Raw genomic sequence first — 13,589 nt, forward strand, 5'->3', positions numbered from 1 at the left:
GAGAAGTCCAATAATTTAAATTTAAAAAAAAAAAAAAAAAACACACACACACACAAACAATTCTGGAGCCAGATCTCAACATATTGAAGAAGAAGAAAAGAGCAGCGAGAAATGCCCAGTCAAGTCATCATCCTTTTTTAAATTTGAAAAAGTTCAAATTTCCATGTCTACATTTTACTCTTCACTTGGCATCTCATCTAAACAAACACCTTCACTTTAGTATAGAAGGATAATTATCTGAACTTTATGCCTAAGGGCCTTTCCTAAAAAAAAAACAGAGATAATTATCTAAACTTTCAAGACTCTTCAGTAAAAAAAATTCAAGATAAACAATTTAATTGATGTCCATAACAGCTGCCATTTTTAAACAAGATCCAAAACAACATAAACCATCACAAAAAAACCACGTAAACGATAAGAAATTAGAAACATAGTGTTATCACTTGTCGGGACCCTCAGTAAATGAATCATGCTTCAACCTGATGTTCTCTGGAGCCCAGATATAAATGTAAATTGCTTTCACTAGGTAAAGATACATTGAAATAACACCAATGTCATATTAGCCTAACTCTACATTGACACCACACACACATATATATATATAGAGAGAGAGAGAGAGAGAGAGAGTTTGCACTCAGTCAGGTACCTGGGACTGGGAGGATATAGATTCAAGTGTAGGGGAAATTTCATATATACCCCTCAAAAACAAATCATATACAATGGTGTAAAGTTATTGACAGAGCAGCTTTGGCTTCATACAGCGCACCAATCATATACAATGCCAAACTATTGGAAAGGATATCAAGTCCCAATCAGCAAACCTTTTGCATGTGACGAACCATATTTACATTTATATCAGGCTCCAACAGAGGATAGTTTGTCAGATCACTATTCTTATACTTGCATCATCCTCGGGCCTTTGCGACAGTAAATTTAATGTAACTTTAAAAAAAATAAACATATACAAGAAAATATTCTTTATGAGAAAATTTAAACAACATTTTATCAAATTGAATTAAAATGGTAATTAACTAAAAAATTTAAGACAAAAAAAACCATTGACAAATTACTGAGAATATGAAATATAAAAAACAGAAACCATTTAAACCCAAACAACAATGCAAAAATGGAAGGTAACAATGTGCAGTAAAAGCAAAATCCAAAATTAAAGAATTACAACATAGAGAGGTGACAACAAAAGCAAAATTATAGCTTAGTGGTAGTGACAATTTAGAGAAATCACGAGAATGTTTTTTCTAATATTCATGCATTAAAATGTATCACTGGCATCGAAAAGGTCAATGTAGCAAACCGTAATTTAAGAAAATCCAGTGCTGATACAAAAATGAAAAAATTATTTAAAATAAGTCCCTGACAGCTGAAAAAAAAAATGAAACAATTATTTAAAATAAGAAACAATATTAAGCAAAAGGAAAGGGATTCAACAAAACCAAGGAGCCTATACTAAAAGTGTTGAGAAGACCCTCGGCAAACTTCATAATTTTATTTCAACATGTTCTCTGGGGCCCATATAAAAATGTACATGGTTCACTTTGCAGCTGTGGCAGCAAATTGTTATCACTTCTGTGAAAGCTGAAGTGGATTCCAACACTGACATTTTAGTATATGTTTGTGGAAGCGTCAGAAGCAGAGAAATGAGACATTTTCCCTCGGAAACCGACCAATTAGAAGATTGACAATTCCATGTATGATATTATGAATTTTAGAAGGGGGAATACGTAATTTTGAAGTTTTTGAGGAGTATACATGAAAATCCCCCAGATTTATATATGGAGTGAGGCTATGGTACTTCACAAAGCACGGAACAGTCTGTGTTATGGATTAATATCTCTGTTAAAAAAAGTCCAAATAATCGATCCGAACTGTTCAACATCTATATAAAAATGTACTTGGAGACCAAATTGTACATTTTTTATCATTCTTTTCACTTTTTTTAGATAAATAGAAAATCACATGATCTAAAAATTTTGAATTATTCGAAAGTAGTGATTTATACCCATCACGACTTCATAATTTTAGTGCAAGCATAATTCTTGTAGTACATCTTATCGAGCTTCAACAAAGAACATTCTTTTTCGGATCTCAGTTCTTATACTTATAATTCCATCACCAGGTCTTCACCACAAAAAAATGCAATGCATGTTTATTGTTTAAAATGCAAAAGTAGATCAAAGTTTCATAAAGGTTTTCCATAAAATTATTTTTCTTTCCAGAAAGTTCAAAGATTGAATTAAGGTCTAAGTCATCATCATCCCTTTAAAGAAATAAAGAAATAAAAAGCAGAAAGCATCAGAGAGCTTCCCAATTAGACCAAGTTATCATTCCTTTGTGTAAACACAAAAGGAGCAGATTTTTTCTGTCTTCACTTGCACCTCATCAAACAAAATTGGCAAATACAATCATATAAGAGAAAAACTTTTAGTTCTTACTAATCTTCCTAAGAAAACAAATTATAATTCGCCATTAACAGCTCAAATATTTACGAAAAACTCAGTAAACGAAAAGAGCATGTAATGATGCAATAACCAACATGGAGATGATGAATTTCTAAATCAAAGATGGAGATTCAGTACCTAAAGATAGATAAATTTACTATTCATAGACTTTTGGTACAGTACCAGCAAGAAACCAGAAATATCACTTACCCTTCTCTCATGCACATGCTGTGCTCATCAGAAATTACCACATGGCAACTGGAAATTATCACTTACCCTTCTCTGATGCGCATACAGTGCCAGCCCCGACTGGAAATCTGACACATTGAAATCCACCATGTGTCTCTGCCACGGACAACAAAAAAGTATCAGAAATTGTTAATAAACTCTTATACTCCCCAAAAATGAGAAATTTCCTATATTAACATTCTCACATGGCGACATATGTATTGTACCCTTTCAGCATTAATCTGTAGAAATTTCCTTGCACATTCCTTTTGTTTTCTTTTCTGTATACTAAGCTACAATATAATAGTGTATTGGACAAATCATCACTAACAAGGATTGAAAAAATCATACATAGCAAAAAAAAAGGTTTCACAACTACATTCATTTTTTTTTTAAATGCAATTGCCAAAAAAAAAAAAAAACTCTTACAGCAAAGTTGTACATCTAAGCTCCGCCAAATATGTTGTTTGTATAATGTTCCAATCCGTACAAGCATCAAGTATAAACAAAATCAGATTAAAGCACAAGCTTACAACAAAATATATAGTTTAATCAACGAAAAAGATACTCAAACTGAAAAGACATTGTGATGTCTTCATTACCAATTGAACTAGGCATACTGCAATTTCGAATTGAACACATGAATTGAGATAAATGAATAAAATGAGAGTATGAGATGGATACTGGTAAAGGGTAAAGTCAAGAGACAAATTTCAAACTCTTATCTTATGCAAAAATTGAACAAAGGAATTGAGATAACCGGATAAAATGAGAGTACAAAAATGAGCCCAACAAAAATGCCAATGGCTAATTCGCTTAACTAGAAAATTAATATCAAAAATACAATAATTGATCAATCAAATAGAAATAATGAGTGATAAAAAGAGGTATTCCTACCAGATTAAAGAACTGCACAAACTGCTTACGGATGATATTAAAAAGAGTGAATTCTTATTGAGTAGAGGCCTTGTCAAACTCACAGATGATATTACTTCATCAGGCAAAATTACAGCCACAACTCGTAAAGTTGAATCATGACTTTCAGGCTCGTAGGACTCCCCCTCTTCTTCATCCTTGCCCCTCAACAGAGAACGCAAGATTGAAGGCTATCACTGGAAATAAAAAGAGCACCAGCTTTTGCCAAATGAATTCTAGCCGAATCTCAACTATTTTCACGAGAAAAATTTGAGGCGAAATTTTCTCTCCAAATCGTCCAAAGCGAAGTCATTTCCCGTCGCTGATTGTCTTCCGAACTTCCGATATCAAGTGCAGGATGTTATTGGGTCTTCAGACAGTTTATAAAGCTGGAGCCCTAATTAAAAAAATGTGTAAATTACACCTTTGTGTGAATGCCAATTATTAGTGGGAGTGATGAAAGGGAGGAAAGAGAAGAAAATTCCATCAACAAAAACTGTAGCAAGCAGTAATTTAAGAAAATCATGTGCTGCTACTATAGACGAATACAAAATCAAGCAAAAGGAAAGAGATTCAACAAAACCAAGAAGTTATACTAAAAGTGTTGTGAAGACCCTCAGCAAACTTCATAATTTTATTTCAACATGTTGTTCTCTGGGGCCCATATAAATATGTACATGGTTAACTTCATGTATAAATGATGTGTATGTGTGTATGTGTGTATGTGTGTATGTATGCATGTATGCATTTGCACAAAGAATGGCATTAGAAAAGGAATTTGCATCCATTCAGATGTGTCATATTTTGCATGACTTTTTGGAAAATCTCAACGTTCAAATATGTTCTGCACGAATCTCAAAACTCAAATAATACTGGCCCCCTGCGCTATCACCAAATAGGCACCGGACATGTCGGTCCCACAAAATATGAGATATCTCAGAGGATACACACTCTTTGAAGAGTGTATTTCTGTAGTAGTGAGAGAGCAAGAGAAGCAGAGAGAGAGAGTTGCAAATTCAGCAGCACACCTTGGGCTCATTCGGTAATAATCATTCTGTGCTACGGATCAATATCTCCATTAACAAAGTTCAAATAATCAATCCGAAATATTCACAAAAGACTTGGTGAGCTTAAGAACACCCTAGTTCTACTCTATATATTCCATCACAATTTCATAATTTAGTGCAAGAATAAGGGTTGCCAATCAGCCCCTTAACCATAATTCATGTAGTACATCTTATTGGGCTTCAACAGAGAACATTCTTTTTCGGATCTATGTTTTTATACTTATAATTTCATCACCGTGTCTTCACAACAAAAGCAAATACAATGCATGTTTATTTTTTAAAAGAAAACAATAATTGATCACAATTTCATAAAATATTTCTATTAAAAAAAAAAAATTTCAGAAAGTTCAAAAATTCAATTCAAGGTCTAATACTTTGTTTTAGAAATAAATTATTAATTAAATAATAGAAATTCATTTAAAATCAAAATCCACAATTTTGAGCAAACAAAAGGCATTTTCTAAACGCATAAAATCAAAATCCGCAATTCTAACGAGGATGAGGAAGGCTCGACCTGACAAGGCCACGGGGACCAAGCAAAAGATTAATGTGGCACTGTCTCTCATCACCAATCGACACTCCTCAGTGAGCCCACCTTATCCCAAATATCCCAGTTTCTCCGTGGCGTCTTTACCTTCTCCACTTGCATTTCATGCCAAGATTTGCTAGGATAAATGTGCCTCGATCGGTGGGCTTTTTCCAATATTCACAGATTTTGATAGATGCAGTTTCTTGAGAGGACCCTAAGTCATTTACCGGAGGTTGGTGAAACAGTAAAAGAGTTGGGTCTCTTCAAGGGATGATTTTGTCTCACCTCACATGGGTTGCCCTGTTAATTTAAATAAAAGTTACAGTTTGAGTTGTACTGAAATGAGAATTACCAATGTAGAAATTATAAATTGAAAGATGACCATTTTATGTAAAAAAAATCAGTGCCTACATTACTTTCTGGTTCACCATAAGAGAGTATATAAAGTGTAAATGGAAATTGCACATAACATTGTCCCTTTAAAAAAGAAAAGAAAAGAAAAAAGCATGAGAGAGCTTCCCAATTAGACCATGTTATCATCCCTTTTTGTAAATTAAATAACAAGCACCTCATCAAACAAATTATCAAAAAATTACAAGCACACTAAAGAAATTTTTTTTTTTAACTCTTAATAAGCTTCCTAAAAAAAACAAACTATTGTACCAAATTAACAGATAAAATATTTAGGAAAAACTAAGTAAATGAAAAGGCATGCAATAACCAAAATGGTGATGGAGATTCGGTACCTAAAGACTAAGAGGCGACCGGAGCCAAGTAACACATCAAGTACTAGGTGTTAGGGTTTTTGAGCGGAGATCCCAGAGCAAGAGCAATTGATTTTGGGCAAACCAATTGATTTTGGGCCTCACGGCCTGTTTAAGCCCAAAAAAACCCATCTTATCTTATATGCATATGGGCCTCTAATATGATGATTGTTCTGGATATTACTGTCTACATTTCGTTGATATCGTCTTTCTTTCTTTCTTTCTTTCACATGTAAATCTATAGAGGAGATCTTATATTCTAGGGACCGAAATTCCATACTAATTTCAATGTTTATCTTGCCATCAAAACCCAAGTTTGTTAATGAAGCATTTAAGATTAGCTTGTTTTTAATATGACGTCGATGATGTTTCAATCTCAACTCTTGTAATCATAGGTGAAGTTGAAATTTTTAGTAGGGTTGGGCTTAATTTTATAATTATTTTGAATATTAAGTATATTTTATAATTTTTTAGAAACAAATCATAGAAATAGAAGCATATTTCTAAAAAAAAATAGGATGAGACATAATTTATATTTTTCTTAAAATTTTAAGTATATTTTATTATTTTTTTGTAATTTTTATATCTTTATAATTTTTTTTGTAGAAAGCATAGAAATAAAACATGTTTTTTATATATTTTTAGACAAGGAACAAGTGTCCCCCGCCGTATCCTCTACAATACAGTACGGTAGGATTTACAACTTTACGGTCCAGATTTATTCTCAGTCGGACCAAACTCAATCCAGTGCCTATTTAGACTGTAAGGATCCCTTTAAATTCGTGCTAAATTTTGAAAAAAAAAAAAAAAAAGGTCTAAATTTTCTCAGTCTACATAACAGTGCCTTTGTAATAATACAAAATTCCCTGTGTTACTCCGTCACACCACCACTTGTATCTTTGAAAATTGACGCGATCATATATATCTTGAAGAGTTTATTTTTTCTTGTATAAATTTATGATCGACTCACATCGCAACGCACATGCTCAGAATCTCATTTTATAAGTAGGATTTGATGATATGCTCTTCTCACAGAAAGGATTATGCCATTATCACTATGCTACTACAGCGGTGACTTTTTAAATGTCAATTTTTTTTGTTTGGACAAGGATGAAACCAGTGTATTAATATTCAGTTTATTCGGTTGAATATTCAGTCGAATATTTTTATTCGGTTGCAATTCAAATAGAAAATCTATATTCAGTCCGAATATATAGTTTAGAGCATATTACCGGTTTGGAGTACATTAACAGCGATAAAAATATTGGTTTATAGTATATTAACAGTGGTTTATACCACATATTACCGATTTAGAGTATATATTAACAGTATTAAATATCAGTTTAAGTATATTAACAGTGGTTCATACCACATGTTACCGTATATTTGTTTATATATATTATAAATTCTCATTTAAAATCCGCAGATATAAGTCTGTATAAAAATTCACATATGCGGCGCATACCGCATATGCAGTATGAGATGCCTTTCCGCATACCGCATATGCAGTATGCGGAGCCTTTCCGCATACCGTATATAAAACGAATATTAAAACTTTGCATGAAACATTGCCATGCATTTTGTCCCTTGTGTTAATTCTGAAGTAATGTTAATGTATTTTTTTTTTTTACATGGCATGAAAGGAACTATACTACATTATTTGATTGCGATCTGCTTCAACCGCATGATTCCTTCCATCTTTCTTATCATTATAAAACTTGTAATTTGTCTAATAAAATAAAAAGTTCTTACGTTCTCTTCTCTCTCTCCTCAATTTGCTTCTACTCATTTGTTTATTCAATTTTTTAAATTTCTTTTACTTACTTCAATGTGGACCTATTGGTCTAAACAAGTCAATTGCCACCTAAGATTTTGGACGGCCATTTTTATTAATATTCTTAAAAAAATAGAAAATTTTAAAAATGCCCCTCTCTCTAATTTTTTTTCATACATGCCCTGACCGCCTGGGCCTGGGGCGGCCCAAAACAGCTAGTGAGGCGCCCCAGGGCCCGGCGGCCCATACCTTAAGTGAGGCGCCACCCCCTGGGGCGCCCCACTAGTCCTGTGATTTAAACGCATTTTCTGCCTCTGTCACTTCCCGATCTCAGACCTTCTCTGGAGGCGATAACTGGGGAAAATAGGTATGTTTTTTTAATTATAATAATTAGTAATTATAATTATAATAATTAGTAATTATAATTATAATAATTAGTAATTACTGTTCCAAATTTACTGTTGCACTTACCGTAGCGTACTGTACATTACTGTTGACATTTACTGTAGCGTACTGTACATTTACTGTTGACCTGTACTGTATCGTACTGTACATTATTGTTGGTATTTACTGCAGCGTACTGTACAATTACTGTAGCAATTGCTGTACACCTACTGTAGAAAAATTGTAATTTTTTTTAATTTTGTTTATTTATTTTTCAATTAGTCATTTATTAATGTACCCATTATTATGTCATGTAATACTTGTAAATTTTTTTTTTAAAATGTAGTTTGTTAAAGAAGAGATGTTAGTTGCACTGTATGTCGGCGGCAAGCTAGAAAGGGATGAAGATGGCGTGCATTACACGAAAGAAGTCGCATTTGGCTTCGAGATTAATGAAAATACCACATTTGAGGAACTGAAGCAGCTAATATACGAAAAGACATCTGTAAACCCCAACAGGTATGAAATAGAGTTGGCTACACGGATTGACAACTCACGTGGGGGGGGGGTAGACCTTACTTTGTTAAGTTTCCAATAACAGATGCCAATTTGTGGAGAGTTGTGTATACTCAATTTGTAGCTTGTGGGGTCCCGGTAATGGACATATATTCGAAGAGGGTTCCCCGCACGAGGGCTGGACCTTCAAGTTCGGCTGGGGCTGGACCTTCAGGTTATGACAACCAGGGGTACCATCAGCACTCCCCTTATGACCACCAGGAGTACCACCAGCAATCCCCTTATGACAACCAGGGGTACCACCAGGAGTATCACAGCCCCGGTAATGACAACCAGGGGTACCACAACTCCCCAGAAAATACTGAAGAGTTACCACTACCACCCAGACAGACACCCATAATCCCTAGATTTCCAACTATGCCAGAGTCAGGACCGGTACCCGTTAATCGAAATGATGTTGATGTTGATGTTGATGCTATTGATGCCGTACCAGAAAGAGAAATGGAAACGGGGGATGAATACCAAGGGGTTTGGGAAGATGATGACTTATCAGATGGTGATGCAAATGTAGCAGGGTTGTCCAGGGCAGAAAAATTCCCGATTAGAGGTCGGGGGAATAAGCATCCGGTTGCCACATTCAACGACACCACAGCTTTCGAAGAGGCAGACATTAGTTTCTTTGGTCCTCGTGTTGTATACAACAAAGAACTTGCCGCAGGGCAAGTTTATACCAGCGTAGACGAGCTTGTAAAGAAAATATATGAGACTCATGTTCACGGCAACTGGGAATGTATAATACACAAAAGGGACCGAACAAGGTTAGTTGTGCTTTGTTCAACTCACCCGCACTGCGAGTTCCGCCTTTTTGCAACCCCTGCGGGTTCAGGGGAAGCATGGATGATTAAGAAGTGCGAACCACCTCATACATGCAAGTCTGCGTCCACAAGGACAGACCATTCAAATCTGACAGCATTACTAATTGCCGATGCAATTGAGGAGGACATTAAATTGGATCCATCGATGAGCATCAAGGCGGTGGCTATGACCGTCAGACACAAATACAAATATGTAATCCCAAAATACAACAGGCTGTGGAGAGGTCGTGAACTTGCGATTTGCAGGATATTTGGTAGTTGGAAGGACTCATATGGCTATCTGGCACCATTGCTCCAGGCCATGGCAAGTACAAATGTCGGCACCGTATATGAGCGATGGCATGGCCCTTTTTTTGATAAAGACGGTGTACTAATAGAGGGAGCTAAACAATTCAAGGGCATAGCATGGGCTTTTGGTCCTTGTATCCAGGCTGTGCCATACATCAGACCTGTTATCAGCATTGATGCATGCTTCATGTCTGGCCGTTACGAGGGGAGACTACTCATAGCATGCGCATATGATGCTGAGAACCAGCTGTTGCCTTTGGCGTTTGCAATTGTTCGTAAAGAGGACGGCGAGAACTGGGGATTCTTTATGCAGTTTTTAAGAAGACGGGTGATTGGGGAAGGGAAGTTTGCAATTGTTCGTAAAGAGGACGGCGTGCTAAGGCCGCAGAATTAATAAGGATGAACCAGTCATTTTCAACAAGGGTGGAGGAGAAACTAAGACGACACAGAGACAAAGGTGCAACCATGACCGTGATCCCGATGGGTAACGATGGAACAGAATTCGAAGTGCAAAATCCAAATGAGTACGTTCCTACCACCCGTAAACCAGACGGCACTATGGCGTTTGTCAAGAGGGCTTGCAAGTACGTGGTTAAATTCGGAGATGCCAGGGCGGTAACCTGTACATGCCAAGGACCCCAGCTAAGTCACATACCCTGCAGTCACGTGATGGCGGTATGCCGAGTGAGGAACTACTGTGAGGATCACTATGTTGCTGACATGTACCGTACCGATTACCTTGCTTCCACTTGGGGTGGATCTTTCCATTCTTATCCTGATCAGCATGAGTGGCCTACATATGTTGGAGATAGAATATTACCTTCAGAAGGATGGATAAGAAAGGGAAGGAGGAGACACAAGCGTATTGTAATGACCATGGACGAGATGGGTGGTAGGCGACCGTCGGGAAATCGGGCTCGCCGTTCTGTTTCCGACAGGCGCAGGGCAGGTACGTAGAATTGTACAAAATTTATTTATGCTTTAATTATATTACTAACTGAATTGCATTGTTACATTTAGATGCAATAAACGAACACAACGAAAGAGAAAATGCCAGAGTTGTCGCTGAAGCAACCGGTAGAACACAACCCCCTCCTCCTGTAAGCCAATCATCTAGTAGCCAAGCCTCTACAAGTAATGCCGCACCTGCCACTGGTACCAGAAGAACTAGTCGTTTGTTAGGTTTATTCAGACGTGGTGGCAGATAAACTTGCTATTTTGCTTATGCGAATTGATTTATTTGGTATATGTGTATGTGTATGTGTATGTGTATGTGTATGTGTGTATGTATATGTATATGTATGTGTATGTGTATGTGTATGTGTATGTGTATGTGTATGTGTATGTGTATGTGTGAGTTTTTTTGTATGTGTATGTGTATATATGTATGTGTATATGTGTATGTGTATGTGTATGTGCATGTGTGTATGTGTATGTGTGTATATTATACATATAGTTCACCAAAGAAATAAAAATAAAAATTAAAGTTATAAAAATTTACGACATCACTTCGTAAATATATCAAATATTATATTTTTTGGCATACACATACACATATACATAATATTTTATTTTTTGACATACACATATACATAAACCCAACACTTTTTTCAACAAAATTATTCAAATCAAAATACTAAGATTTCTCAAAAAAAAAAAAAAAAAAACCAAATTACTAATGGGGCGCCCCAGGGGGTGGCGCCTCACTTGGGGTATGGGCCGCCGGGCCCTGGGGCGCCTCACTTGGTGTTTTGGGCCGCCCCTGGTCCAGGCGGTCAGGGCATATTTAAAAAAAAATGAGGAACAAGGTTATTTTTAAAATTTTCTTTTTTTTCAGGATATTAATAAAAATGGCCGGATTTTGGACCCTTTGCCCATTTGCACTTTATTTTAATTTATTTTACATTTTCATGACAGAGATTGGACTTTAATTATTTTAATTTAGTTAATGTTTGATGTCAGATCTTCCGACATTTTTATTTTTACCCAATTAAAAAATTATTTTAATAATAATAACCAAGGTTTATCAAAAATTTTAAAAATACCCAACCTGTGGAATTTTAATTCCCACCCGTGAAAAAATTCCACGGGCCCAACTTTTTTTTTTTTTTTTAAAACAGAAATTTGTATTTATTTTTTATTTTTTGTATTGAAATATTAGAAATATTGGATATATTCTTTGAAAATAGATGGAATACAATATAATTTGATTTATTAGAAAGACTGCAACAAATAACCCGGATCAATATTTTTCAGGTCAGATTTTTCGCGGCAGTAAGAAAAATTAATATATTTCTTTATGTGTTATTGGAAAAAAATAAAAATGCTTAGATTCCGAGTTATTGATCCCGGTTCAAAAGTCACTTCTATGTAATCTAGAAAATATTATGATCTTTCTAGTACATTTAATTTATTAAAAGTTTTATCTATTTTGAGAATTATTTTTGAATAATAATCATTAAATAAATTAAAGTTTTTGTTTTTTTTCAAAATGGATATAACTTTTAATAAATTAAATGTACTAGAAAGATCATAATATTTTCTAGATTACATAGAAGTGACTTTTGAACCGGGATCAATAACTCGGAATCTAAGCATTTTTATTTTTTTCCAATAACACATAAAGAAATATATTAATTTTTCTTACAGCCGCGAAAAATCCGACCTGAAAAATATTGATCCGGGTTATTTGTTGCAGTCTTTCTAATAAATCAAATTATATTGTATTCCATCTATTTTCAAAGAAATATATCCAATATTTCAATATAAAAAATATAAAATAAATACAAATTTCTGTTTTAAAAAAAAAAAAAAAAAAAAGTTGGGCCCGTGGAATTCTTCCACGGGTGGGAATTAAAATTCCAACCCGTGGAAAAATTCCACGGGTTGGGTATTTTTAAAATTTTTGTTAAACCTTGGTTATTATTATTAAAATATTTTTTTAATTGGGTAAAAATAAAAATGTCGGTCAGATCTTGAATAATAATAATTAATTAAAGAAATTAAATGTCATTGACCTTTTTCAAAGGCAAAAAGATATTATTCTTCACTCTTACTATTTGTTTGTTTATCAACATCTATGTTGTATTATTATTGTTATAAAATTTCTATTGGCAATTTTTTGAGAAATTAAGTGTCTGGTCCTTATTGTTATATTGATGAGCTAAAAGTATTTTTTATTTTCAATTAATACAAATGCAAATTTTATAAATACAGTATATTTTTTTTTTTAAATTATGTATACAAATAATTAAGAGTTAAAAGAATAGGTGGATAGTACATGCAAGTGTATAAATATATTCAGGCACTTATGCATAGATACACAGAAAATATGCATACTTGGATTATATCCCTAAGTTAAATTATTTAAAATAATAGGTTGAGTATGCAATTTGAAATGTGAAGCATTTTGAGTGGCAAATTTATATTGTTCTTAACAATAAAAAAAATATTTCTCATGTCACAAGTTAAGTTCCATTTACTTTGTCATATATATTAGTAGGTAGTTTAGAATGCTAGCTTATAGATGATTGATTTGTTCTCCAAAAAGAAAGAACTAATTTAATAATTGCTCTAAATTCATGCAATTAAAATTATAATATCATGTCAATATCTACAATTACTTTTTAGGTGACTTGATTAAGTGAAGATGCTTTAATAGACTAATATAATTATTATTTAAAAGAAACTTACATTTTATGATCTCTATAATTTAAATTATAATCATTATGTCCACTTCTACAATTACTTTCATGTACACCCCTCAAAAAATAGAAATTATGTATTCCCCCTT

The 13,589-nt window shown here is 34.1% G+C and overlaps 2 protein-coding genes and 1 long non-coding RNA gene across 3 annotated transcripts; 2 read left to right on the forward strand and 1 right to left on the reverse strand.

Moving 5' to 3' along the window:
• Window positions 1-1,367: 1,367 nt before the first annotated feature.
• On the reverse strand, window positions 1,368-6,017 carry LOC144553703 (uncharacterized). Its single transcript, XR_013511447.1, has 3 exons — window positions 5,942-6,017; window positions 5,181-5,495; window positions 1,368-3,988 (listed from the first exon to the last, which is right to left on the reverse strand). It is a non-coding gene; the product is annotated as an uncharacterized LOC144553703 (long non-coding RNA).
• Window positions 6,018-7,895: 1,878 nt separating this feature from the next.
• Window positions 7,896-9,628, forward strand: LOC144553809 (uncharacterized). Its single transcript, XM_078302002.1, has 3 exons — window positions 7,896-8,100; window positions 8,464-9,571; window positions 9,604-9,628. Exons 2-3 carry the CDS (start codon window positions 8,775-8,777, stop codon window positions 9,626-9,628), a joined length of 822 nt encoding a protein of 273 aa, XP_078158128.1. The 5' UTR covers window positions 7,896-8,100; window positions 8,464-8,774.
• Window positions 9,629-10,186: 558 nt separating this feature from the next.
• Window positions 10,187-11,048, forward strand: LOC144553710 (uncharacterized). Its single transcript, XM_078301916.1, has 2 exons — window positions 10,187-10,745; window positions 10,817-11,048. Exons 1-2 carry the CDS (start codon window positions 10,196-10,198, stop codon window positions 11,002-11,004), a joined length of 738 nt encoding a protein of 245 aa, XP_078158042.1. The 5' UTR covers window positions 10,187-10,195; the 3' UTR covers window positions 11,005-11,048.
• The last annotated feature ends 2,541 nt before the right edge of the window (window positions 11,049-13,589 follow it).

Source organism: Carex rostrata, chromosome 5 (assembly GCF_964058835.1).
Source record: "Carex rostrata chromosome 5, lpCarRost1.2, whole genome shotgun sequence".
Lineage (NCBI taxonomy): Eukaryota > Viridiplantae > Streptophyta > Magnoliopsida > Poales > Cyperaceae > Carex > Carex rostrata.